At 44.1% G+C, this 24,994-nt stretch overlaps 1 protein-coding gene across 1 annotated transcript in view; it reads right to left on the bottom strand.

Moving 5' to 3' along the window:
- Positions 1-1,331: 1,331 nt before the first annotated feature.
- The window catches only part of gtf3c1 (general transcription factor IIIC subunit 1), a 77,381-nt gene continuing 53,718 nt past the window's right edge, over positions 1,332-24,994 (bottom strand). Inside the window, exons 24-37 of the mRNA XM_078418163.1 lie at positions 22,950-23,107; positions 22,645-22,787; positions 21,365-21,446; positions 19,907-20,019; positions 18,426-18,488; positions 15,669-15,762; positions 14,091-14,263; positions 10,734-11,018; positions 9,603-9,850; positions 8,223-8,509; positions 5,970-6,846; positions 4,970-5,027; positions 3,378-3,570; positions 1,332-2,045 (exon numbers count right to left, since the gene is read on the bottom strand). Of these exons, the coding sequence (XP_078274289.1) occupies positions 1,836-2,045; positions 3,378-3,570; positions 4,970-5,027; positions 5,970-6,846; positions 8,223-8,509; positions 9,603-9,850; positions 10,734-11,018; positions 14,091-14,263; positions 15,669-15,762; positions 18,426-18,488; positions 19,907-20,019; positions 21,365-21,446; positions 22,645-22,787; positions 22,950-23,107 (2,984 nt within the window). The 3' untranslated portion in view covers positions 1,332-1,835. The remainder of the gene's footprint in view (positions 2,046-3,377; positions 3,571-4,969; positions 5,028-5,969; positions 6,847-8,222; positions 8,510-9,602; positions 9,851-10,733; positions 11,019-14,090; positions 14,264-15,668; positions 15,763-18,425; positions 18,489-19,906; positions 20,020-21,364; positions 21,447-22,644; positions 22,788-22,949; positions 23,108-24,994) is intronic.

Here is a 24,994-nt window from a genome sequence, read left to right as displayed (position 1 = left end):
CTAAAATAGAAATTATGTACCTTCTGTGATCAAACCCAAGGAACCAATTGCTGACCGGCCTTTAGAAAAAACATTCATGTCTTAAGATGGTTTATTTGATGAATAATTACAGTAAACTCTTGATTTAACGGACTTCTTTAGAATGGATAGACACAAAATTCTGGAAGAACGCAGTGGGAGAGGCATCTCATGAGAGAAGGAATGAGTGACTTTCTCGACCCAAAACGTCACCCATTCCTTTTCTCCAGAGATGTCCCACTGAGTTACTCCTGCATTTTCTGACCATCTTCGGTGTAAAGCAGCATCTACAGTTCCTTCCGACATTCTTTATAAAGGATTTAGGTTATAGCAGACCAAATCTGACACGAGTCTGAAGGGTCTCGACCCGAAACGTCACCCATTCCTTCTCTCCTGAGATGCTGCCCGACCTGCTGAGTTACTCCAGCATTTTGTGAATAAATACCTTCGATTTGCACCAGCATCTGCAGTTATTTTCTTACACTACCTGTTGCTCCACTGCGATTTCTCCTCAAGGTATGTCCACTTTGAAGAAGTTCTCCTCCTCTCTTCGACGAGAGTTTAGCAACATGCTCTCTCGCTGCTCCCCCTCGGTGATTTCTCCTGCCCTCCTGCTCTACGACCACATTTTGACATGAGTCCGAAGAAGGGTCTCGACCCGAAACGTCGCCCATTCCTTCTCTCCTGAGATGCTGCCTGACCTGCTGAGTTACTCCAGCATTTTGTGAATAAATACCGTTGATTTGTACCAGCATCTGGTGTTATTTTCTTACACAAATCTATCATAGACTTGGGTTCGTTGTTTCACGGAATGACCACTAGGTGGATGGAGCAAATGGTGTTTTTGAACCATTTTGAGTCCATGCCAACCAGCGGTCACCCATACACTAGTTCTACCCTACACACGAGGGGCAATTCAGTGTGTAGGTTAGATCTACTGCACAGGTTCTATCTTCTCACATTGCAAAGACATTATTACAGTGTGGGTTTACCCTCACCCCCCCCACCAGCAAAGACGTGCTGACCTGCTGCTCAACTGCTGGAAGAACCGCTACCCCACAGCGCCAGAGACCCACACACGATCTCCCCCCCTCCTCCACCCCACACACCAGGGACAACTCAGTGTGTAGAATAGAACCAGTCCACCGGAGCACCCGGGGGAAACCAACGTGGCCACACGGAGTACCCATAGTCCGGATCGAACACGGGTCTCGGGCAGTGTAAGGTAGCGACTTTACCGCGGCTCCACCGTGCCGCCCGAAGCTATTGTGTATTTTGCATCCTTCACTGTTTATTGGCCATTTTCCAATAGTATTGTACATATCAACCCCCTTACGCGGTTACAGTGGACAATCGACCATCTCCCCCCCACCGTGTGGTCTGTTATAGCAAGGGTTTACTCCATTAAATCAAACATTCTGTAATGAATACAATAGGATTAAAATGATAGACACAAGGAACTGCAGATGCTGTAATCTTGTGCTGGAAACACAAAGTTCTGGAGTAACCGTGGGTCAGGCAGCATCTCAGGAGGGCATGGACAGGCAACAATTTGGGTTGGGACCCTTCTTCACATTGATAGTTCGGTGGGGTGGGGGGAAGCTGAGAGGTGGATTGCAAACTAAAACGCAGTCTGAGAGTTTTGGTAAAAAGATTTATTTCTGCATTCTCGAAGTAATCCAGGGTAATGTCCTCTTAAATGGATCATCAACTGATCTATAAATATAGTTATGCAAGTTTGCAAACCTTGTGTGCAGGAGTAGTCACAGCATTTACCGAGACGTTCTTCACGTGCAGACCAAAGGCAAACAGTGACGTTACTGTATCCACTTGTTCCAGTTTGATTCGTGTGGAAAGACTCTGCTGAGTTTTATCACACAGTCGATGGTTGGGTCATAAAATATAGTGTTGGCCTCAGACAACTTGTGCTCCTGTATCTCGGAAACAACTGTTGGAGTGGAAAACAAGGACACCGGCTTGCTTTTGGTTAAGTAGCGTTTTTGGATGCACCCAACAGCTTCCAGACCCTGGGAATGAGAGCAGACATTTCAGGTCGGGAAACACCATCTTTTAAATTCTAAGTTCAGTGTCTCATCAGTAACGTAAGGCAGAAATCTTTATTGCAATATGACCGTAAACACTATGCCGTAAACTGAAGATAGGGACTGGTTGCATCATGGCCTGGTTCGGCAACTTGAACGTCAAGAAGCGAAGACAACCGCAAAAAGTGGTGAACAGTGCCCAGTCCCTCACGGGTACTGACTTCCCCACCATCGAAGGAATCTACAGGAGTCGCTGCCTCAAAAAGGCAGGCAGCATCGTCAGAGATCCACACCTCCCTGGCCACACACTCATTTCACTCCTGCCATTTGGAGGAAGATACAGGAGCCTGAAAACTGTAACGTCCAGGTTCGGGAACAGCTTCTTCCCTACAGCCATAAGGCTATTACACCTTACAACCTCCAAATAACCTCTGAACTACATTGACTTGGGGGCATTGGTCTTGACTTTTTGTACAATTATTGGTGCGTGTGTGTGTGTATTTATATTTCATTGTTCTGTCTGGGACACATGGCAATAAAACACTCTCAACAGCGATGTTCTCAACATTTGTAATGAGAGAAACATAGAAGATTGGTGCCGGAGTAGGCCATTTGGCCCTTCAAGCCAGCATCACCATTCAATATGATCATGGCTGATCATCCATAATCAGTACCCCGTTCCTGCCTTCTCCCCATATCACCTGATGCCGTTAGCCCCAAGAGCTATATCTAACGCTCTCTTGAAAACATCGAGAGGTGGTGTTATTTCTAGAGCAGAGCTGTCATTAATCAAATAACTGAGGAGGTGACAATATTACACTGAGCTTAACAGGTTAAACCACCAAACCATCTTCTAGTGAATAGAGGATCTCCCACCTCACAACACAGTGAATGCCAACTCCAGAAAATATATTCATATTTGCAATGAAACTACATTTACACTTTGCACTACCATGGCAAGGTTGCCAGCATTACCAAGGACCAGTCTCACCTCGGTCACTCCCTCTTCTCCCCTCTCTCATCAGGCAAGAGGTACAGAAGTGTGAAAACCCATACCTCAGATTCAGGGACTGTTTCTTCCCAGCAGTTATCAGGCAAGTGAACCGTCCTCTCACCAGCTAGAGTGTGGTCCTGACCCCCCCCCCCACAGGTTTGTAAGCTAATTGGCTTCTGTAAATGGTCCCTAGACTGTAGGATGCGAAATTGGGATAACATAGAACTAGTGTACGGGTGATCAATGGTTGGCGTGGACTCGATTGGCTGAAGGGCCTGTTTCCATGCTGGATCTCTAACAGAAAACCACTACAGAAAACTCACCTGTAATAACTCCATCACAATCACAGGCTGCAGAACAGCACTGTAGTAGCTTATTAGTTTCTGTTCTGTGATGCCAGGTTTTGCCATGATGTGGTACAGCACAGCTTCTATCATTCCTTTACACACAGGTTTATTCAGGCTCCCATCAACAATTCTCCAGGGATGGCAGAAGAAACTAATCTGCTCGTATTCTCTGCAAGATTCAACCAGGAAAGAGGTTACTTCATGAAAATGGCATTAAAAAAAAAAATCAGGAATCTCTTTTGCCACTTCACTTTGCTTTATGAACTTTAAATCCTCAACAAGGGCATTTCAAACACAGCATCCCCATCCAACCTGGATGGTCTGTTGTGTAGGAAAGATCTGCAGATGCTTGTTTACGCTGTAGACACAGAATGCTGGAGTAACTCAGCGGGACAGGCAGCATCTCTGGAGGAATGGAATGGGTGGCGTTTTAGGTCAAGACCCTTCTTCAGACTGAGAGTCATGAGAGAGGGAAACTAGAAGTATGAAAAAGTACAGAACGATGGTTCTGTGGTCGAGGAAGAAATGGTGGGCTTCAAGGCTTTCCTAGTCGGGGATGGAAATGTAGAGTGACTGAACGTCTATTCAGTGGATGGTCTATTGGTCTTTTGGTTGTTGTTATCGAGTTGTACTGTAACCTGGAACTTGCTGGCCAATGCCAATGTCCAATGATTCCACCTCTTCCAGGGATCAACGGTGTGACTGACAAGATTGGCCCAGTTTCCAGGTTTGGAACTGCGAACACTCTTTTCAACATGTTAGTTTCCTGAAACAGGTCACATTCCAGTCACGCAAGTATCCTCATTTGACAAATGACAGGACCTGCTTGTATATGTCCCAGCTAACCAAATGCAATTTAACCAAGTAGACACAAGGAACTGAAGATGCTGGGAACACAAACTGCCAACACAATGAGCAAAAAACAACAAAGTGCTGGAGTACTCCAAAGGTCAGTCAGCATCTCTGGAGAGCTGGGAAAGGCAACGTTTCGGGTCGGATCCCTTCTTCAGTATGAAAATTGCAGCACCAGTTTGTATATATCTGGACCCGAAACGTCTCCTATCCCTGTTCTCCAGAGATGTTACCAGACCCGCTGAGTTACTCCAGCTCTTTGTGTTTTTTGCAATTTAATCAAAATGCTGCGTGATCTTGTGTATAATGAGACGGCACAGTGGCGCAGCGGTAGAGTTGCTGCCTTACAGCACCAGAGACCCAGGTTTCATCCTGACTATGGGTGCTGTCTGTACGGTGTTGGTACGCTATTCCCATTACTGCGTGGGTTTTCCCCGGGTGCTCCGGTTTCCTCCCACATTCCAAAGACTTGCAGGTTTGTAAGTTAACTGAATTTGGTAAAAATTATAAATTGTCCCTAGTATGTAGGATAGTGCTAGTGTATGGTGATCACTGGCTGGTTGGTGCGGACTCGGTGGGACGAAGGGCCTATTTCCGCGCTGTATCTCTAAACGAATCCATAAAAACAGACTTCATTATTGCATAATCTCAAATTGCAGATTGAAAATTCCCTACTTCGATTAATGTGTTGAAGTGTTATAATGTTAAACACTTACTTGTCTGATTCGCTTTGCAGGATACCTTCTATCTTCACATTCTCCTTGACTGAATCCCCTGCAGTGAAAGGTTAAAGGCAACTTTAACTTGTACAGAGCAGAATCAAATGTTTTCAACATGAAGATCACATCTTTGATTTTCCCCAACTCCACAACCTTTATTAATTAAGCCAGGTATTAAGCATACCTATTACTCTGGAAAAGACTGGAGGAGAGAAAACAACTTAAGACTCCATGCGTGGAAATAGTGATAAAGCTAGGAAGGGTGAGGGATATGAAAATGTTTTGCCATTTTGAACAAATGCCAGCTTATTTTTTCTTTTGCATTTATTTCAGATGTTTAATTTTTTCACATTTCAGATTCTCTGTCTCTCAGATGTGTTATTCTTTTAAAATGTTTCCGATATTTTATTATTTTTAATTGCAGATTTATTGCACTGATTGCATTTAAATTTACCAGCCACTGTGGCATGGTTTGAACTCATCTCTAGATCATTATCTCAAACCTCTGGTTTCAAGCTGGAAGGGGTGCAGAGAAGATTTACGAGGATGTTGCCAGGACTCGATGGCCTGAACTATAGGGAGAGGTTGAGCTGACCAGGACTCTATTCCTTGGAGCGCAGGGGGATGAGGGCTGATCTTACAGAATCATTGAATCCTTGAAGTGTACAAAATCATGAGAGGAATAGATCGGGTAGAGTCTCTTGCCCAGAGTAGGGGATTCAAGAACCAGAGGACATAGGTTTAAGCTGAGGGGGGAAAGATTTAATAGGAACCTGAGAGGTTCCTTTTTCACACAAAGGGTGGTGTGTATGTAAATATTTAAAGAGCGTTCCCAAGCCAAACTTTGCACAGGACAGTTTACTACTAAATAGAGGTACAAAGGATAACTAATTAAAATTTAAAAAATCAGACGAGTTTAAAATAACACCACCTAATGCTGCAAAGTGATCATGTACTGTATAGTTACCCTGATGCACATTCTATAGACTCCAATTACCTTCCTCCTGAAGTTCTGATTTGTCCCGCCTCGGGCTCATGTGAGGATTTTCACCATGCTGTGAATCCTCCCCTGAATTCACCACAGATATATCGCCTTTGAGAACGTGCCCAGGCACAGGATGTGTTGCTTCAGTGTTTCCCTCACTCACTGTGCTCTCCACTTGTGCATCTTCTTGCACCAACTGGGGACCTTGTTGGCCCCTATCCCTCAGACCGTTAACATCAAGCGAAGAGTTAGACCCCTCACAACTTTCATCTCTGTTCCCATCTTGTTCAGAACCTGGACTTCCAGGCTCACTCTGCAAATCTGGGTATTTGACAAGATTAGCTCCTAGTGACGAGGTAGAAGGGAACTGGTGCTGGGAGAGTTTCATTCTTGTTTCACCTGATATGCTGTCTGGACTGTCCCGATTCGAGGAATCCCTCCTTAGTTCAGAAGAGTCACTGTCCTGAGAAGACCTTTTACAAGGACGCTCACGGTCAATGTTTCCAGCTTCAATTTCCTCAATGGTTCTTTTCCTATTTGCAGCCACTGTACATACACGACTTACACAGACATCCTCTGCAGTTGTGGACTCCGAACTGTGCTCTTCAACACCGTCCTTTGCAACGATCAAACTAAAATCAGACTTTATACTCTTCTGATGCGTGTCAGTGTGCTCACTGGCCTGAATGTCTCTTGTGTCAGATTCTGAAGGGCTTATTTCACAGCTGCTTTTGGACCCCACCTCAGGTGAACTGTGAGACACAGACTTCTCTCCACTTTTTTTCCAGACACGGAATGGATGAAGCAGCCAGGGATGAGCATGTGTTATCGCCACCACCCGTGCTGCTGAGCTGCCGACCACTACGATCTGGTCCAACGCCGTCAAATCCTGCAAATCAGAAGCAAACCTCTTCAAGCCAACTGCAAAATCGCCGTTCACATTTAACAAACTACAAATGAAAAGCAACTCCAACACATTGTAAATAGCAAAGAATTTCTGCAATTATTTGATCTGTTCTTCAATGCTCCATTAGTGCCCTACCATTTAGGAATTCGGGATTCCGCTCACCTAATGCGTAGGAAGGAACTGCAGATGCAGGTTAGACCAAAGATAGATGCAAAATACTGCAGTAACTCAGCAGGTCAGGCAGCATCTCTGGAGAAAAGGAATAGGTGACGTTTTGGGATGGAACCCTTCATTAGACTGAAGAAGGGTTCCGACCCAAAACGTCACCTATTCCATCTATCGAGAGATGCTGCCTGACCTGCTGAGTTAGTTCAGCATTTTGTGTCTATCTTCGGTTCCCTTCACCCAATCTCTCTCTTCCTTTGTTCATCCTTCCTTAGGTAGGATTACCAGATCTGCACACAACACAGTGCTAAAATTGAGTCAACAAAAGGTTTGTCAGCCGGTAGCGAGACTGGTCCTTATTTATACTGGACCACAAGTTTAGTTTCAGTCCCAAAAATCAGTTCATTTTCAGGAAAAGATAGCTTACAATCAGCATACAGTGGCCACGAACTCAAATGGCTTGAAAGCAAATAATAGTATTATATATTTTTAACAAATAGCAAATATTACTAAATTAAAATAAATGTAGAGGTTATCTTAACTAAACCATTTAGTGGACTCATTTACAGATCATTACGATTTAAATTAAATTACATTTGATTACCCAGGAATTGTTTATAAATATTTTGTGGTAAAGACAAACACATGGGCCAAATGCAGACAGGTAAGATGGGACGTGCTGGCTGGTGTGGGCACGTTGGGTGAAAGGGCCTGTTTCCACACTGTAAGACTCTAAAAAGGTGGCATGGTGGTGCAGCAGTTGAGTTGTTGCCTTGCAGCACCAGAAACCTGGATCGGATCCTGACTACAGGTGCTTGTCTGTATGGAGTTTGTACGTTCTCCCCGTGACCTGCGTGAGTTTTCTCCAGGATCTTCGGTTTTCTCCCACACTCCAAATGGCTTGGTACAATTGTAAATTGTCTCTAGTGTGTGTAGGATAACGTTAGTGTGCAGGGATCACTGGTCGGCGCAGACTTGGAGGGCAGAAGGGCTTATTTCTGTGCTGTATCTCTAAACTAAACCAAACGTACAGGTTTGTAGGCTAAATCGCTTGGTTTAATTGTAAATTATCCCTAGTGCGTGTAGCATAGTGTGCAGGGACCGCTAGTCGACGTGGACTCGATGGGCCGAAGTGCCTGTTTCCGAGCTGTGTCTCTAAACTAAATGAAAAAGACTCTCTGACTCTGACAAACCTGCAGGTATTGCTTCAATGTCTTGGTCCTTGCATTCACCACCTCTTCGTACTGAACAAATTGTTGCACTAGTTTTGTTATCTCCATCCCAAAGGTGGAACAGGCTTCGATCGCACTGGAGATTTCCTGCACGGCAGTCAGATCCTCGGGACTGTACCCGAGCTCGTCCACAAAGCGCTTTTGAACGTTCTCCCCTCCGTACTCGTAAGAGCTGGGCTTCAGCACCTTTGTGAATGTCGGAGGAAGAGCATCTGGTCCTGAGGCTGCCTCAAAGAAAGCAGCTGGATCTGCATCAGGAGAAAGGAGGAGGTTGGACATTTCAGATATAATTGCATGTGTCAAAACAGTCAAAGAAAGAGAAGTATTGACAACAACGACTAAATTATAATTAGAAATATCACTGCAAACTGCGGCAACAAAATAAAAAGCACCACGATCTTTCCTGTAAATATCTTTGTTAATAAATTGTGGTATAATGCGATTGATTTACCGATATCAGTGGCAATAATTTATATAAACTAGCTAATCACCTTCCAAATCTTATAGACTTTAGAGATACAGCGTACAAACAGGTCCGTGCCAACCAGCGATAACCTCATACACTAGGAGCTACACTAGGGTCAATTTAAAATCAACAAAATCTAATTAACCTACAAACCTGCACATCTTTGGAGTGTGGGAGGAAACCGAAGCACCCGGAGAAAACCCACACGGTCACAGGGAGAACGTATAAACTCCACACAGACAACACCTGTAGTCAGTATCGAACCCAGGTCTCTGGCACTGTCAGGCAGCAACTCTCCCGCTGTTCCACCGTGCCGGCCCTAATCGTTCAACATCCTGAAGGAGAAGTTTCCTCCCTCCAAACACTAGGAAGATTAAAGCCACGACCGTAGGTCCCTGTGATCTGGTTCCATAGACACTGGTGCCCTTCCCTGGCAATTTATACAAGGATGAACAAAAATTGGTCTCATGTCTGGGTTTCTTCTGGCTGCTCTGCTTTCCTCCCACATACCAAAGACGTATGGGTTTGTAAGTTAATTGCAAATTGTTCCTAGTGTGTAGGAAGTGGATGCGAAAGAGGGATAACATAGAACAGGTGAAATGGTCGGCGTGTTCTCGATGGGCCGTGGGACCTGTTTTCATGCTGTCTTTCAATCAATCCAATCAACAGCTATTCCTTCAGAGTGAGTTTGGACAGTGACTGTGTGTGTGTGTGTCACATGATGAAAAGTTGAACTAGTTTGACCGGAGAGTAACAGAAGCAACAAATAATCAATTACAAAAAAATGTGTAAACTTGGATGCAAAATAATTCAAACTGAGAGGTTCAATTGTTATGGTAGTACAAGAAATAGCATTGTGAAGCTTACTGACTCACCACCACGGGTGCTCAAGCTTCCTTGCGCTGGCGTTGAACGGACTTTTAGCCTCACCCGACAGGAGTTCACCACGATGTTGTCATTTGGATTAAGGTTGCGTGTGCTCACAATGCCCGGTGCGTAGTACCCTCTCATCAGTAAGTAGTTAGTATGCGAGGCCTGAGGTGCCTTCACTTCAAATTTGGGCTTACTTCCAACATCTTCCAAGTCATCTTCCTCATCGTCATCTAAACCTTCCTTCCCCAACCTAAAACATATGAAGAATGTAGAGGCAAGGAACTGCAGATGTTGGTTTACAAAAGTAAAAACACAAAGCGCTGTAGTAACTAAGTGGATCAGGCAGCATCCCTGGATGAACATGGATAGCTGACGTTTCGTGTGGGGACCTTTCTTCAGTCTGGTCAGTGTTAAGACTAATTCCAGTTTGAATAAAAGTTCCGACCCGAATCGTTACCTATCCATGTTCTCCAGAGATGCTGCCTGAGTTACTCTGGCACTTTGTGCCTAAAACATATTAAAGCAAGGTTAATTATTTGAAAGCTCAAAGTATTCCAGCTGAGCTAAAGCACGAGAAGTGTTCTACTGATGATAAGCTGTGGGGTCTGGACATACTCAATGTACACGGCATGATGTACCAGTTCATTCCTCCTTCATCTGAAATTTTCAACACGGTAGAAAACAAGAGTGTGCACAATACTAATAATAGAAAGCAAAAGATTAAGATATTTCCATTGTAATCTTTTACCAGTTTGAAGGTGAGAGGGGAAAGATTTAATAGGAAACGTTTTCACACAAGGTGGTGGATATAATGGAATGCTGTCTGGCTCTATAAATGAGAGTGGGATTTATAAAGATATACAAACTTGGGGAAGTATCCATGAAGTGGGTGAATTTAGTCAGAGTGTGGTGAATCTGTAGAATTCTTTGCCACAGAAGGCTGTGGAGGCTGTCAGTGGGTATTTTTAAGGCAAATATAGATAGCTTCTTGATTAGTACAGGTGTCAAGAATTATGGGGAGAAGGCAGGAGAATGGGGTTGATAGATCAGCCATGATTGAATGGCGGAGTAGACTTGATGGGCCGAACGGCCTAATTCTACTCCTACACCTTATGAAAACCGTACGCCCGTACCTTTTAATAACTTCATTGTCTACCAGCGTACTGTCCACAACCACAATCTGCTCGGGGATTGAGACGTGGAAAGACAACAGTCCGAGGATAAACAAAGACACTGTGGCCACACAGCAGCCACCATTTCCATCCAGAGGGTATGTGAGCATGTCAGTCTCAACTGGTGCATCCTTATCCTGGAAGGAGAAGATGTTGGGGAGGTCCTCCATTCCTGCAGTCTTCAGCTTTTGTAAAAACTTATACGATTCAGAACATATATTACTTGGAAAACGCCAGACGAAGTTCCTGGAATAAATCATCCACAGGAAATATTACATCATGTTTAAGAGTTCTGAGAATGCAGAATAAAAACAGTACTGCACATCATTGACACACGAAAACACTGAAACTGTCTTTCATAAGTTCATGTCATAGAAGCAAAGTAGGCCCTTCGGCCCATCGCGCCTACTCCGCCATTCAATCATGGCTGATCAATCTTTCCCTCTCAACCCCATTCACCTGCCTTCTCCCCATATCCCTTGACCCCCTTACTAATTAAGAACATGTCAATCTCTGCCTGTAATGATGGCCTCTACTGTATGTGGCAATGAATTCCACAGATTCACCAAACTCTGGCTAAAGAAATTCCTCCTCATCCCCTTTCCAAAGGTGTGTCCTTTTATTCTGAGGCTATGCCCTCAGGTCCTAGATTCTCCCACTCGTCATGGAAATTATGTAGACGTGGAGACTCTGGAAGGGAGGCTGGTTTGTGTGACGGTCTGGGATGCATCCACAATTTCCTGCAATTTCTTGCCGTCGTGAATGGAGCTGTTCCCAAACCATGTTGTGACGCATCCTGATAAAATGCTTTTTATGGCGCATCTGTAGAAGTTGGTGAAAGTTGTTGGTGGCATGCTGAACCTCCTAAGCCTTCTGAGGAAAGGTCAATGCAGTTTCAAAACACACCTATATCTCTCTATATCACCATCTATATTTCTCATTTCCCTTTCCACCGACTCAGTCTGAAGAGGGGTCTTGACCCGAAACGTCTCCTATTCAGAGATGCTGTCTGACTCGCTGAGTTACTCCAACTTTTTATGTCTATCTTCGGTTTAAACCAGCATCTGCAGTTCCTTCCTACACATGTCACCTACCAATGTTCACCAGAGATAGTGCCTGACTCGCAGAGTTACTCCCACACTTTGTGTCCTTTTTCTGTAAACCAGCATCTGCAGTTCCTTGTTTCTAAATAATGTTAGTGCATAGAAACATAGAAAATGGGTGCAGGAGTAGGACATTCGAACTTTGAGCCAGCGCTGCCATTCAATATGATCATGGCTGATCATCCAAAATCAGTACCCCGTTCCTGCTTTCTCCCCATATCCCTCGATTCCATTAGCCCTAAGAGCTATATCTAATTCTCTCTTAAAAAGATCCAGTGAAGGGCCTCCACTGCCTTCTGTTGCAGAGAATTCCACAGAGTCACAACTCTCTGGGTGAAAAAGGTTTTTCCTCATCTAGGTACTAAATGGCCTACCCCATATTCTTAAACTGTGAAGCCTGGTTCTGGACTCCCCCAACATCGGGAACATTTTTCCTGCATCTAGCCTGTCCAATCCCTAAGAATTTAATATGTTTCTATAGGATCCCCTCTCATTCTTCTAAATTCCAGTGAATATAAGCCCAGTCGATCCATTCTTTCATCATATGTCAGTCCCGCCATCCCGGAAATTAACCTGGTGAACCTACACTGCACTCCCTCAATAGAAAGAATGTCCTTCCTCAAATTAGGAGACCAAAATTGCACACAATACTCTAGATGTGGTCTCGCCAGGGCCCTGTACAACTGCAGTGGGACCTCCTTGCTCCTATACTCAAATCCTCTCGAAATTTCCACCATCTCCAACGGGATCCCACCACTAGCCACATTTTCCCATCTCCACCCCTTTCCGCCATCCGCAGAGACCATTCCCTCTGCAACTCCCTGGTTAACTCATCCCTTCCCACCCAAACCACCCCCTCCCCAGGTACCTTCCCCTGGAACCGCGGAAGATGCAACACCTATCGCTATACCTCCTCCCTCGACTCTGTCCAGGGACCGCAACAGTTCTTTCAGGTTAGGCAGAGGTTCACTTGAACCTCCTCCAACCTCATCTACTGTATCCGTTGTTCAAGATGTGGACTCTTATACACCGACGAGACCAAAAGCAGACTGGGTGATCGTTTGGCGGAACACCTTCACTCAGCCCGCCTGAACCAACTGATCTCCCGGTTGCTGGACACTTTAATTCTCCTTCCCATTCCTACACAGACCTTTCAGTCCTCGGTCTCCTCCATTGTCAGGCGAGTGAGGCTAAATGCAAATTGGAGGAACAGCTTACAGCCCAGTGGTATGAATATTGATTTCTCTCACTTCAGGTAGCCCCAGCATTCCCTCTCTCTCTCTCTATCCCTCCCCCACCCAAGTCGCACTAGCTTCTCATTTTCACCCTACAAACAGCTAACAATGGCCTGTTTCCTTTATCATCGTTACTTTTTTGCATATCATTCATTCATTATTCTTTATCTCTCCACATCACCGTCTATATCTCTCGTTTCCCTTATCCCTAACCAGTCTGAAGAAGTGTCTCCACCCGAAACGTCACCCATTCCTTCTCTCCAGAAATGCTGCCTGTCCCGCTGAGTTACTCCAGCTTTTTGTGTCCATCCTCTCACTATGAAGGCCATCATGCTATTTGCTTTCTTCACTGCCTGCTGTACCTGCATGCTTACTTGCAGTGACTGATGTACAAGGACACCCAGGTCTCGTTGCACCTCCCCCTCTTCCTAATCTGAAAATAGTGCAAATGGGCACTTGATAGGCGGCATGGATTTGGTGAGAACAGTTGTTTCTGTGTTGTGTGCCTTCATGACAAGATCTTTAGGCCGTTGTGACAAATCTAATTGCCACTGGCTGCTTAGTGAATAGGTGCCAAACGCACAATCAGCACCGTGCATGTCTACACTATCTTGGGTGGCACGGCGGTAGTTGTTGCCTTACAGCGCCAGAAACCCAGGTTCGATCCTGACTATGGCTACTGTCTGTACGGAGGTTGGATGTTTGTATGTACTCCCTGTGACCTGCGCGGGTTTTCTCCAGGATCTCTGGTTTCCTCCACATTCCAGAGACATACAGGTTTGTAGGTTAATTGGCTTGGTAAAATTGTAAATTGTGCTTAGTGTGTGCAGGATAGTGTTAGTGTGCATGAATCACTGGTCGGCATGGACTCGGTGGGCCGGAGGGCTCGTTTCCACGCTGTAAATCACTAAACTAAACTCTGAAAACGGACTGATTTTTGCAGCTACAATGTTCACAACTGAAAAAGTCCCACCACGTACCTGTAGTATGTCTGTGACAACTGATAGGACATTGATGCAAAGGGCAAGGCCCTGCTCTTCTTTGGCCCCAATGCTTTACTGACTCTGCGTCGGTTTACCAAGCTCCGCTGTTGGAACTCGAGGAACACCCTCACGAGGATGTCATCCTTGTATTGCTTATAAAGATGGAATGTCTGGGGAAATAAAGCATATTTTACAAAAAAACTCACACTCCCTCCTGACTAAAACAGATTTTAAAGTTACTTACAACAGAATCATTGCCTTGAATGCATTAGTGAAGGGTGATTTTTGACAGATTTATTCTGCCTTATCATCCTTTATTTGCTCCTGCTTGCAGGTAATCACATCAAAGTATTTGCGCAATGAGCCAGCTGGCAAATGCACAGTAAATGTTTTAGGTAACTGTTTAAAAATCAAACCAAATGCATGTATAATTAAAGTAGAAATACTAAGCATTTAAAATGAGCCATTCTTCGAAATATTTCTGTGAAGAAATTGACTGATTGAAAGATACAGCTTGGAAACAGGCCCTTCAGCCCACCGTCCACATCGACCATCGATCGCCATTCACGCTAGTTCTATGTTATCCCACTTTCTCATCCACTCCCTACAGATTAGGGGCAATTTTCAGAGGGCAATTAACCTGCAATTCTGCACATGATGTGTGAGAAAACCCACACAGTCGCAGGAGAACGTGCAAACTCCACACAGATAGCACCCGAGGTCAGGATCGATTCAGTGTCTCTGGTGCTATGAGGCAGTGGCTCTACCAGCTGTGCCACTGTGCCAACCCTACTATAAGACCTATCATTATTTTTAAATGTTCAGCGCGTTTGCTGAATGGCAATTAATAAACCCTTAGAAAAATCAACTAAACCAGAAAATATAGATATTTAGCATATTTTATGCAGACTCAAGTAGCTGAAATTGACAACAGTTCAAAAGATTTCTTGGACAATGAAACTGGTAGAGAAACTTGGAATCAAGGACGGGAAACATTGCTGTGTTACTGCTGCAGAATCAGGCCACATTTCAATACAAGGGCAGGTGGAGTGGTTTCCTTTTCATAGTGTCATAAAGTGATAGTGTGGAAACAGGCCCTTCGGCCCAGATTGCCCACACCGGCCAACATGTCCCAGCTACACTAGTCCCACCTGCCTGCGCTTGATCCATATCCCTCCATATTTGTCCTATCCATGTACCTGTCTAACTGCTTCTTAAATGTTGGGATAGTCCCAGCCTCAACTACCTCCTCTGGCAGCTTGTTCCATACACACCTTTGTTCCTTTGTGTGAAAAAGTTACCCCTCAGATTCCTATTTTAAATCTTTTCCCCTTCACCTTGAACCTATGTCCTCTGGTCCTCGATTCCCCTACTCTGGGCAAGAGATTCTGTGCATCTACCCAATCCATTCCTCTCATGATTTTATACATCTTACTTAAAATCTAATTTAAAATCATCTTACTTAAAATCATGGCCTGGCCAAACAAAAGGGCAGATTTTTAATTGAAAGGTTTATTAAAAAAGCACTAATCTAATGGATTGCAATGGATTTCGTAACTCGAGATACATAAATACCTGAAAGGACTGGCATGATTTCATCTGTGTATCGGATAGAGCCAGGGTGCTCTGAATAAAATTTTGCAGAACCATATAATGAATATCGTCAATGCTACAAAAGGAAAAAAAAGAAAACTTCAGATTTTTGATAGACATGATATCCACACTAAGTATTATAGGAACATAACTGCAGATGCTGGTACAAATCGAAGGTATCACAAAATGCTGGAGTAACTCAGCGGGTCAGGCAGCATCTCAGGAGAGAAGGAATGGGTGACGTTTAGGATCGAGACCCTTCTTCAGACTAAGTATTTATCAGTTGGACCTGGAAAAGGATTGCTGGTTTTGCCTATCAATTGCTATCCGCTAAACTCTCCAAATTTTCCTGCTACTGCATCTCTTAAAATTCAATTAGTCTTATTACGCCAGCTCTAAAAGATGCAGATAAGGCAAAATGCTTTCTCCGAGACTTCAGACCAACTAAAAGGAAAATAAATGTTTCCTGCCTGGGGGAATGGAACAGGAACTACCTGTTGAACACAGAAATTCGTTGGAATTCCTTCTTTCAGAGTCGTGAATCCATGGAATATTGCACCAAATTCTTGTGGAGAACGAATCACTGAACATATTTAAAGCTGAGATGAGATTTTTGGTCTTTCAGAGAAATTGCTGGGAATGGGATGGTACAGAAAAAGTATAGATGAGGTTAAGATTCACCATGACCTTGCTGGAAGACTGGGCGGGCTTGATGGGCTGCATGACCATGATAGACTTTAGAGATACGGCGCGGAAACGGGCCCTACGGCCCACCGAGTCCGCGCCTACCAGCGATCACCCCGTACACTAACACTGTCATACACACTAGGGACAAATTACATTGTTTATTTACTAAAGCCAATTAACCGACAAACCTGTGTGGCTTTGGAGTGTGGGAGGAAACCGGAGCACCCGGAGAAAATCCATGCAGTCGCAGGGAGAACGTGCAAACTCTGTACAGACAGCACCCGAGTTCAACCCGTTTGTTTGTCACTGTGAGGCAGCAGTTCTGCCACTGCACCGCAATAGCTCAATATTATATGACAATAAAATGAGCAAGAGTGAATTATTAATTTGTTAAACATAGATCACAGATTTTATTTGTGCTGAAGTCAATGGGGGAGAGGGAAATGGGGGAGATCTACGATTGTTGGAGAAGACTGTCGAGCTGGTTAGAGAGGTGCCGAGGATGTTTACAAAGTGATTGCCTCAGGGATGGTGGATTATAGCTCTGTATAGACTGATTAAGCTGAAGGACACAAAGTGCTGGAGTAACTCAGCGGGTCAGGCAACATCTCTGGAGAACATAGATGGGTGACGTTTCGAGTTGAGACCCTTCTTCAGACTGAATAGGCTGACGTTGTTTCAGAGGGGGCTAACAACATAAAGTAAAAAGACTTAAACAAGATGGAAGAGGTTGACATACTTCCTTTGCTGGACAATCAAGGGGCATTGTTTTGAAGATATTAAACCACAGAAGAGTTGAGTCACTCCAACATTTTGTGTCTATTTTGGATATTTCAGGCTTAGTCTTGGTCAGCATCAACGAATTGGGCCAAAGGGCTTGTTTCATGTTGTATGACCATGATTCTGAAAGATCCACGCAAAGGGAAGCAGCTTTGGAAGCTGCTGCCTAAAAGCGTGGTGGAAGCAGAAACAAGCATCATTTTAATAGGAAATTCTGCAAACACTTGAATCACAAGCTACAAAGTTACAGAATGAAAGGTAGGTAGGAAGGACTGAGAAAGTTTGCTATTTATGACACGTCTTTTTTTTCCCCCCAGGGTTGGGGAAATAAAAGCTCAAAAGCATGTTTAAGGTGAGAGGGGTATTATTTCATAGGAACCTGAGGGACAATGTTTTGCACATGGAAGGTGGAATGTTTATGGAACGAGCTGACAGAGGAAGTGGTTGAGGCAAGTATAATAACAATATTTAAAAGACATTTGGACAGGTACATGGATTGAAAAAAGAGGGATATGCTTCAAATGCCGACAAATTATATTAGTTTAGATGGGCATCTTGGTTGGCATGGACGGGTTAGGGTAAAGGTCTGCTTTGGTGCTTTATGGTTCTACGACTCTCTCCAGACATATAAATCTATTCCAATGTTTTTGAGCTGTAAGAGAGGAGGGATTTCAGATCAAAAGCACCTTCCCTGACCGTACCTTTCCCTGCGCTTTATAAGTTGATTGTCTGTGTGGGCCAGGAAATAAAACCCGTGAATTGATTGCAGGAATCTTTTAGAATCAAACGGTCATACAACATGAAACAGGCCCTTTGGCCCAATTCGTCCTTGCTGACCAAGATACCCACCTAAGCTTGTCACATCCATAAAATAGACGGAAATTGCTCGAATAACACAGCTGGTCAGGCAGTATCTCTGGGGGAAAAAGATTGGTGATGTTTTGGGTCAGGACCCTTCTTCAGAGTGAAAGTAGAGGGGAGGGAACTGGAGGCAAGAAAAAAGCAGGGCCGGCAACAGATGACGATGGAAGGGTGGAGCCCATAATTGGTTGGGGAAGAGGTGATAACAAAGGGATACAAGGATGCAAACAGGGGAACTAGTAGGACGACTAGGGTGGGGAAGAGGGAGAGGGAATGCAGGGATTACTTGAAATTAGGGAAATTAACCTTCATCAATTATCCATGATAATTTTCAGTCAATGACTGATTGCCAATACTTTAAAGTCTAAACCCAATCTGTGAAAACGGAGATAAAAATCATAGATAAGTTACTTTTTTATGACATCATGCTTTTGGTCTTCATTCCCTTCTTCCCCAACGACCAGTATTTTAAATCTGTTCAAAATAATAAAACTTCAATGAAGCATGGTATATATTTGACAGATGAATACAAAAGTCCTTATTGTTCTCTTACACCCCCCCCACCCAGGCTTACACATTCCTTTCCCTTACTATTTTTAGGTGTGTCCTCATCCGAGAGTAGAATTCTTGTTCGTAAGTCTCCCTGCTCGGATCAACATGGAAACCATCACATGCCATGTGAGCAAGTCTCATAGATTGAATTAATTGATGCCAAGAACTCAGTGTAGAAGGAATGTGGTCAACTCTGTCCAATTACAGTTTCTAATATATTTGCCAATGAGTGTGCTTTGCAATTTACTTGCTTATGTGAATTTATGAACGTAATGGCAATGTTCCAAATGTGTTACGTTATTTTGAAATGTTAGAACAAGAAGAAGTTAAACTGTTACAAAAATGTACAATATGACATCTGTTCCCAATGTGAAATGTCAATTGATGGATTGACTAAAATATACAACGCACCAAGTTTTAGCGGACCATCCATTCATGCTAGACACAAAAAGCTGGAGTAATTCAGCGGGACAGGCAGCATCTTTGGAGAGAAGGAATGGGTGACATTTCAGCTCTCTCCATTCCTTTCTCTCCAGAGATGCTGCCTGTCCCGCTGAATTACTCCAGCTTTTTGTGTCTATCTTCGGTTTAAACCAGCACCTGCAGTTCCTTCCTACACATCCATTCATGCTAGTACTAAGTTATCCCACTTATACCTCCACTCCCTGCATATTAGACTTTTCTTTAGACTTTAGAGCTACAGTGCGGAAACAAGCCCATTGGCCCACCGAGTCCGTGCTGACAAGCAATCACCCGTACACTAGCACTGCCCTACACACTAGGGATAATGTGCAATCTTACTGAAGCCATTAATCTACAAACCTGTACGGCTTTGGAGTGTGGGAGGAACCTGGAGGGGTACTGATTGAGAATGATCAGCCATGATCACATTGAATGGCGATGCTGGCTCGAAGGGCCGAATGGCCTCCTCCTGCACCTATTGTCTATTGTCTATTGGAGTACCTGGAGAAAAAGCCACATCATCACAGGGAGAACGTACAAACTCCATACAGACAGAACCTGTAATCAGGATCAAACCCTGGTTTCTGGCACTACAAGGTGCCAACTCTACCGCTGCACCACTGTGCCGTCCCTAAGAGAACTATTTATATGTAGATGGAAGTTAAACTTAGTAAGTGATCAGAAAACTATTCTTAAGTTTAGAATTAATGATTCTATATACAATTAAAACCTAAGGCATTCACTCACAATCTCTCAAAACTTTATAAATGTGGTGCTTGCAGTTGTGCAAGGAACATAACATAGACAGTGCTGGATTATTAAAATAAAATACTAGTACATCATGATTTCAGAAAATCAGCCTTTGAAGGGCATCGCACCTGACAAACAATTCCTGCAGTGTATCGGGAATAACAATGTTTCCAGATCCTATCGTGGAGCTGAATTTTTCTCTCAGTTTTCTGACAAATTCCTTGAACTCTTCTGTACAAACCTGCACAACATAAAACAATCTTTTCAGGCATGACATCTCATGGCAAACGGCATATAAAGTAGAAAATGTTTACAACATTCAGCAGGCAGGCAGTATCTGTGCAAAAAGAAACAGAGTTAAGGTTGAAGGTCAAAGACTCTGTCAGAACGGGGAAAGAGAGAAGACATTCTCCGTGATTTTCCTACCTCATCTGCCGATCAACTGCTCCATAGCCTCAATCCATCTGTCACTTGCCAACCCTTGCCCCACACCTTTCCCTCACCCTTTTCATTCAGTAGAGGGCTATCTCCCCTCTACTCCATCATTCAGAAAAAGGGTCCCGACCTGAAATGTTTCCTGTCGACCTCCCTTCATGGATGCTGCCTGACCTGCTGAGTTCTTCCAGTAGTTTGTTGTTTTGCTCAAGAGAGAAAACAACTAATTATTCAGTTGCAGACAGTTGGAGAGGCCCCATTTCTTAGGGAAAATGACATGGGGCATTCTCTTTCTCTTTACACAGATGCTGCCTAACCTGATGAATGTGTCCAGCATGTTTCTGTATTTTATTTCAGACTGTAACAGGAACATTTCTAAGTTCAACATCAGCTTCCCCAATCAGCGTGAAATCCTTGCGTTGGTCATTCCAGATCTGGGATCTGCTACCAGAAACAAATATGCAGATTTATTGCCCCAAAATCTATTTTGGTCAACTTTGTAGCAAATAATATCAGAATAATCAAGTCTATCACTGCTTTGGTTAGGTCAAACATCGGGCATTAAACAGTGACAAAATATTCCCGTTGGAAATATGAAATAAACTGGAAAATACTGGAAATGCTGAGCAGTATCACTGAATAGTGAACCGTGCATTGGGAATATTTGCAGATGCACCTGATATCATTTATTTAATGATTGGAGAGATTTTAGTGGCATTTCTGCAAGATTTAAGACATTGTTTATTTTACTTTAGTGTAGAGATACAACGTGGAAACAGGCCCTTTGGCCCCTTGAGTCCGCGCCGACCAGCAATCCCGTACACTAGCACTATCCTGCACACTCGGGCCAATTTACAAATTTTTACCGAAGCCAAATTAACCTACAAACCTATACGTTTTTGGAGCGTGGGAGAAAACCCGGGGAAAACCCAGGCGGTCACGGGGAGAATGTACAAACTCCGTACACAGAGCACCCGTGGTCAGGATTGAACCCGGGTCTGTGGCGCTGGAAGGCAGCAACTCTGCTGCAGAGCCACCGTGCCATAGTATTTGAAAAAACTAATGGTCCTGTGATTCAGTGCACTGAGTCTCAAAACAGAAAGATAGTACCCAACGCTTTGCTTTGCAAACAAATATTAGTGTTTTATTACCTGGTTGTCCTGGTAGTTGTCCTTTTTATTCATGATTTCGTCTATTAGGGCATGGTCTTCATAGACTTCAGCCAGACAAATTCTGCCAAAATTTAAAAATAGGAAATATATATATATATTTTTTTAAGAGGCAGAATCACCAGTAGGTATTAGATTCATTGGCGAAGCAAAGAAATCACATTCTGTTGACCCAGGCTCAGCAGCTGTGAGAATGTTTAAGACCACTGTGGAGCAACAAATCAGTCCATTTGGTGCTGTCGTTTATGTAGCCTGCAAGCCTGTTCCCATTGGTCTTTGCATATCAACACAGCCTTTTATATTCCCTTACAGGTATATTCATCAGATTTAACATTTAACAAATCCTTTAGAAGATAATTGATTACATCAATTACATCAGGGAATCATCAATTGATGTGGATATATTTAAGGCAGAGATAGATTCTTGATTAGTACGAGTGTCAGAGGTTATGGGGAGAAGGCAGGAGAATGGGGTTAGGAGGGAGAGATAGATCAGCCATGATTGAATGGCGGAGTAGACTTGATAGGCTGTATGGCCTAATTCTATTTCTATCACTTAAGATCTTCTGATAAATTGGAAAGAAGGTGGCTCTTCAACACATAGTATTTCTCCAGTTTTCTTTCTTGGATTTGCACCAGCAAGCTAGCTAGGTAGCTCCTGCCCACAAAGGCAGCACTGGGTGGCAGCATGATTTCGCCACTGGAATTCACCGCAACAAAAAACGTTTATGGTGCGTAGAAAGGAACTGCAGATGCCGGTTTATACCTAAGATCGACACAAAGTGCTGGAGTAACAGCGGGCCAGGCAGCATCTCCGGAGCAAAAGGATGGGTGAAAAGGGACTAGCAAGGGTGGAAGGCCGCCCGGGACATCTGAAGTGCAATGCGAGACATCTCAAGTGAGAGGCTGAGAAAGTCCCAAGTTGCACAGATGGAAATGCGTATTCCACCATCAGGTGAGTAATTACCCTTCCCCTCTGATGTGAAACACCCGCAAAACTCGACAGCACAATCAAAATTTCAAAGTGTTAGCATTTATTGCAATTAAAGATATTGCTGCATAATGTGCAAATGGTCAAGCTGGGTGCAAAGCAAACATTTTGCCTCAACAATTCAAAATATTTTGCTCACACCACCGGACCCGATTTATCAACACTGTAACGTGATCAAAGATAGACACAAAGTGCTGGAGTACTCATTAAGCTCCGCATTGTGCTCCAGCACTTCTGGTGCCCGTTATTTGCCAGTATGCAGTGGCCTCACCTGTAATTCAGCATTGTCTGGGGGTTCTTGAGGATGTAACGAGATCGACGGCCCACAGCAAGAGAGGTTTTATCCAAAGCCTCTTCAAAATAATCGTGCAAGACATCTCTGACCGTTTGCCAAGGGACAAAAGGTCCTTTCAACTAAAAGTAAAAACAGATTGTATTTTCAAAGTCATGCAAAAAGGCACCTAATAGGATTTCCGTGGAAACCTTTATACTGCTAATTTGGACTGTAAATTCCTGAATCATAAACATTTCTCGGCGCTACAACTTTGGAATGCAAATATACACACAATCCCATACCTTTTTGTTAAGGACGTGGCTGGCTACTCGGCACAGCATAAGAAGACTGTCCTCTTGAGCAGTCCAGGTTACACGAAGTTTGGTCATACGACGCAGTGCACTCCTATCAGCGTCGTCTGTGAAACGTCTCTTAACCTTCCCCTGTGCTGGTGCTTCCTCTGCAGATAGCAGTGAAGAAATATTATTACAATCGGGAAAGACTTTATTAAGGGGGCGGCACGGTGGCGCAGCGGCAGAGTTGCTGCCTTACAGCGCCAGAGCCCCCGGTACGATTCTGACTACGGGTGATGTACACACAGAGTTTGTACGCTCTCCCCTGAATGCGTGGTAGGGGTATCATGGTAGGGGCAGAGAGTTGTGGACACAAGCCAGATCATCACACAAGCCAAACTCTCTTCCAATGACCCCGTCGACACTTCATGCTGCCTTGGCAAGGCCACCAGTATAATGATGGACTAGTCTCACCCAGTCACTCCATCTTCTCCTCTCTCCCATCAGGCAAGCGATACAGAAGTTTGAAAACACATACATCCAGATTCAGAGACAGTTTCTTCCCAGTTGTAATCAGGCAAATGAACGGTCTGCTCATCAACCAAGGTGCAGACCTGACCTCCCATCTACCTCATTGGACACCTTTAAACGATCCTTCATTGGACTTTATCTTGCACTAAATTTATCTATGCACTGTGGACGGCTTGATTGTAATCACGTATACTTTTAATTGACTGGATAGCACACAAACAAAAGCTCTTCAATGTACCAGGGGGACCAACATTCTGGCAGGCAGGTTTGCTAGTGCTACAAGCGTGGCTTTAAACTAAGTAGTGGGGGGGGAGGGGTTGACAAATTGGGAATATGGAGATAGAGTTAAAGGGGAAGCGAATACAGGAGAAACTGTAAAGGACTCTCGTATGAATGGGAAGAGAAGTTCTAGAAGGGATATGAGAGTAAGGTCAGGGCCAATTGTGACCGGTGTGAGAGGGGAGGTAAATACCGAAGTTAAAGTGTTGTATTTAAATGCGCGAAGTATAAGAAATAAAGTGGATGAGCTTGAGGCTCAGTTAGACATTGGCAAGTATGATGTTGTGGGAATCACTGAGACATGGCTACAAGAGGACCAGGGCTGGGAGCTGAATATTCAGGGGTACACAACGTACAGAAAAAACAGGCAGGTGGGGAGAGGGGGCGGGGTAGCTCTGTTGGTAAGGAATGATATTCACTCCCTTGCAAGGAGTGACATAGAATCAGGAGATGTAGAATCAGTATGGATAGAGATGAGGAATTGTAAGGGTAAAAAGACCCTAATGGGAGTCATCTACAGGCCCCCAAACAGTAGCCTCGACATAGGGTGCAAGTTGAATCAGGAGCTAAAATTGGCATGTCACAAATGTAATGCCACGGTGGTCATGGGAGATTTCAACATGCAGGTAGACTGGGAAAATCAGGTTGGTAATGGACCCCAGGAAAGAGAGTTTGTGGAGTGCCTCCGAGATGGATTCTTAGAACAGCTTGTACTGGAGCCTACCAGGGAGAAGGCAATTCTGGATTTAGTGTTATATAATGAACCTGACCTGATAAGGGGACTCGAGGTAAATGAGCCATTAGGAGGCAGTGACCACAATATGATATGTTTTACTCTACAAATTGAGAGGGAGAAGGGAAAATCAGAGGTGTCAGTATTACAGTATAGCAAAGGGGATTACAGAGGCATGAGGCAGGAGTTGGCCAAAATTGACTGGAAGGAGGCCCTAGCAGGGAAGACTGTGGAACAGCAATGGCAGGTATTCCTGGGAATAATGCAGAAGTTGCAGGATCAATAGACAATAGACAATAGGTGCAGGAGTAGGCCATTCAGCCCTTCGAGCCAGCACCGCCATTCAATGCGATCATGGCTGATCACTCTCAATCAGTACCCCGTTCCTGCCTTCTCCCCATATCCCCTCACTCCGCTATCCTTAAGAGCTCTATCCAGCTCTCTCTTGAAAGCATCTAACGAACTGGCCTCCACTGCCTTCTGAGGCAGAGAATTCCACAACTTCACCACC

Source organism: Rhinoraja longicauda, chromosome 21, assembly GCF_053455715.1.
Source record: "Rhinoraja longicauda isolate Sanriku21f chromosome 21, sRhiLon1.1, whole genome shotgun sequence".
Taxonomy (NCBI): Eukaryota; Metazoa; Chordata; class Chondrichthyes; order Rajiformes; family Arhynchobatidae; genus Rhinoraja; species Rhinoraja longicauda.
This window is presented reverse-complemented; position numbering and strand designations above follow the sequence as displayed.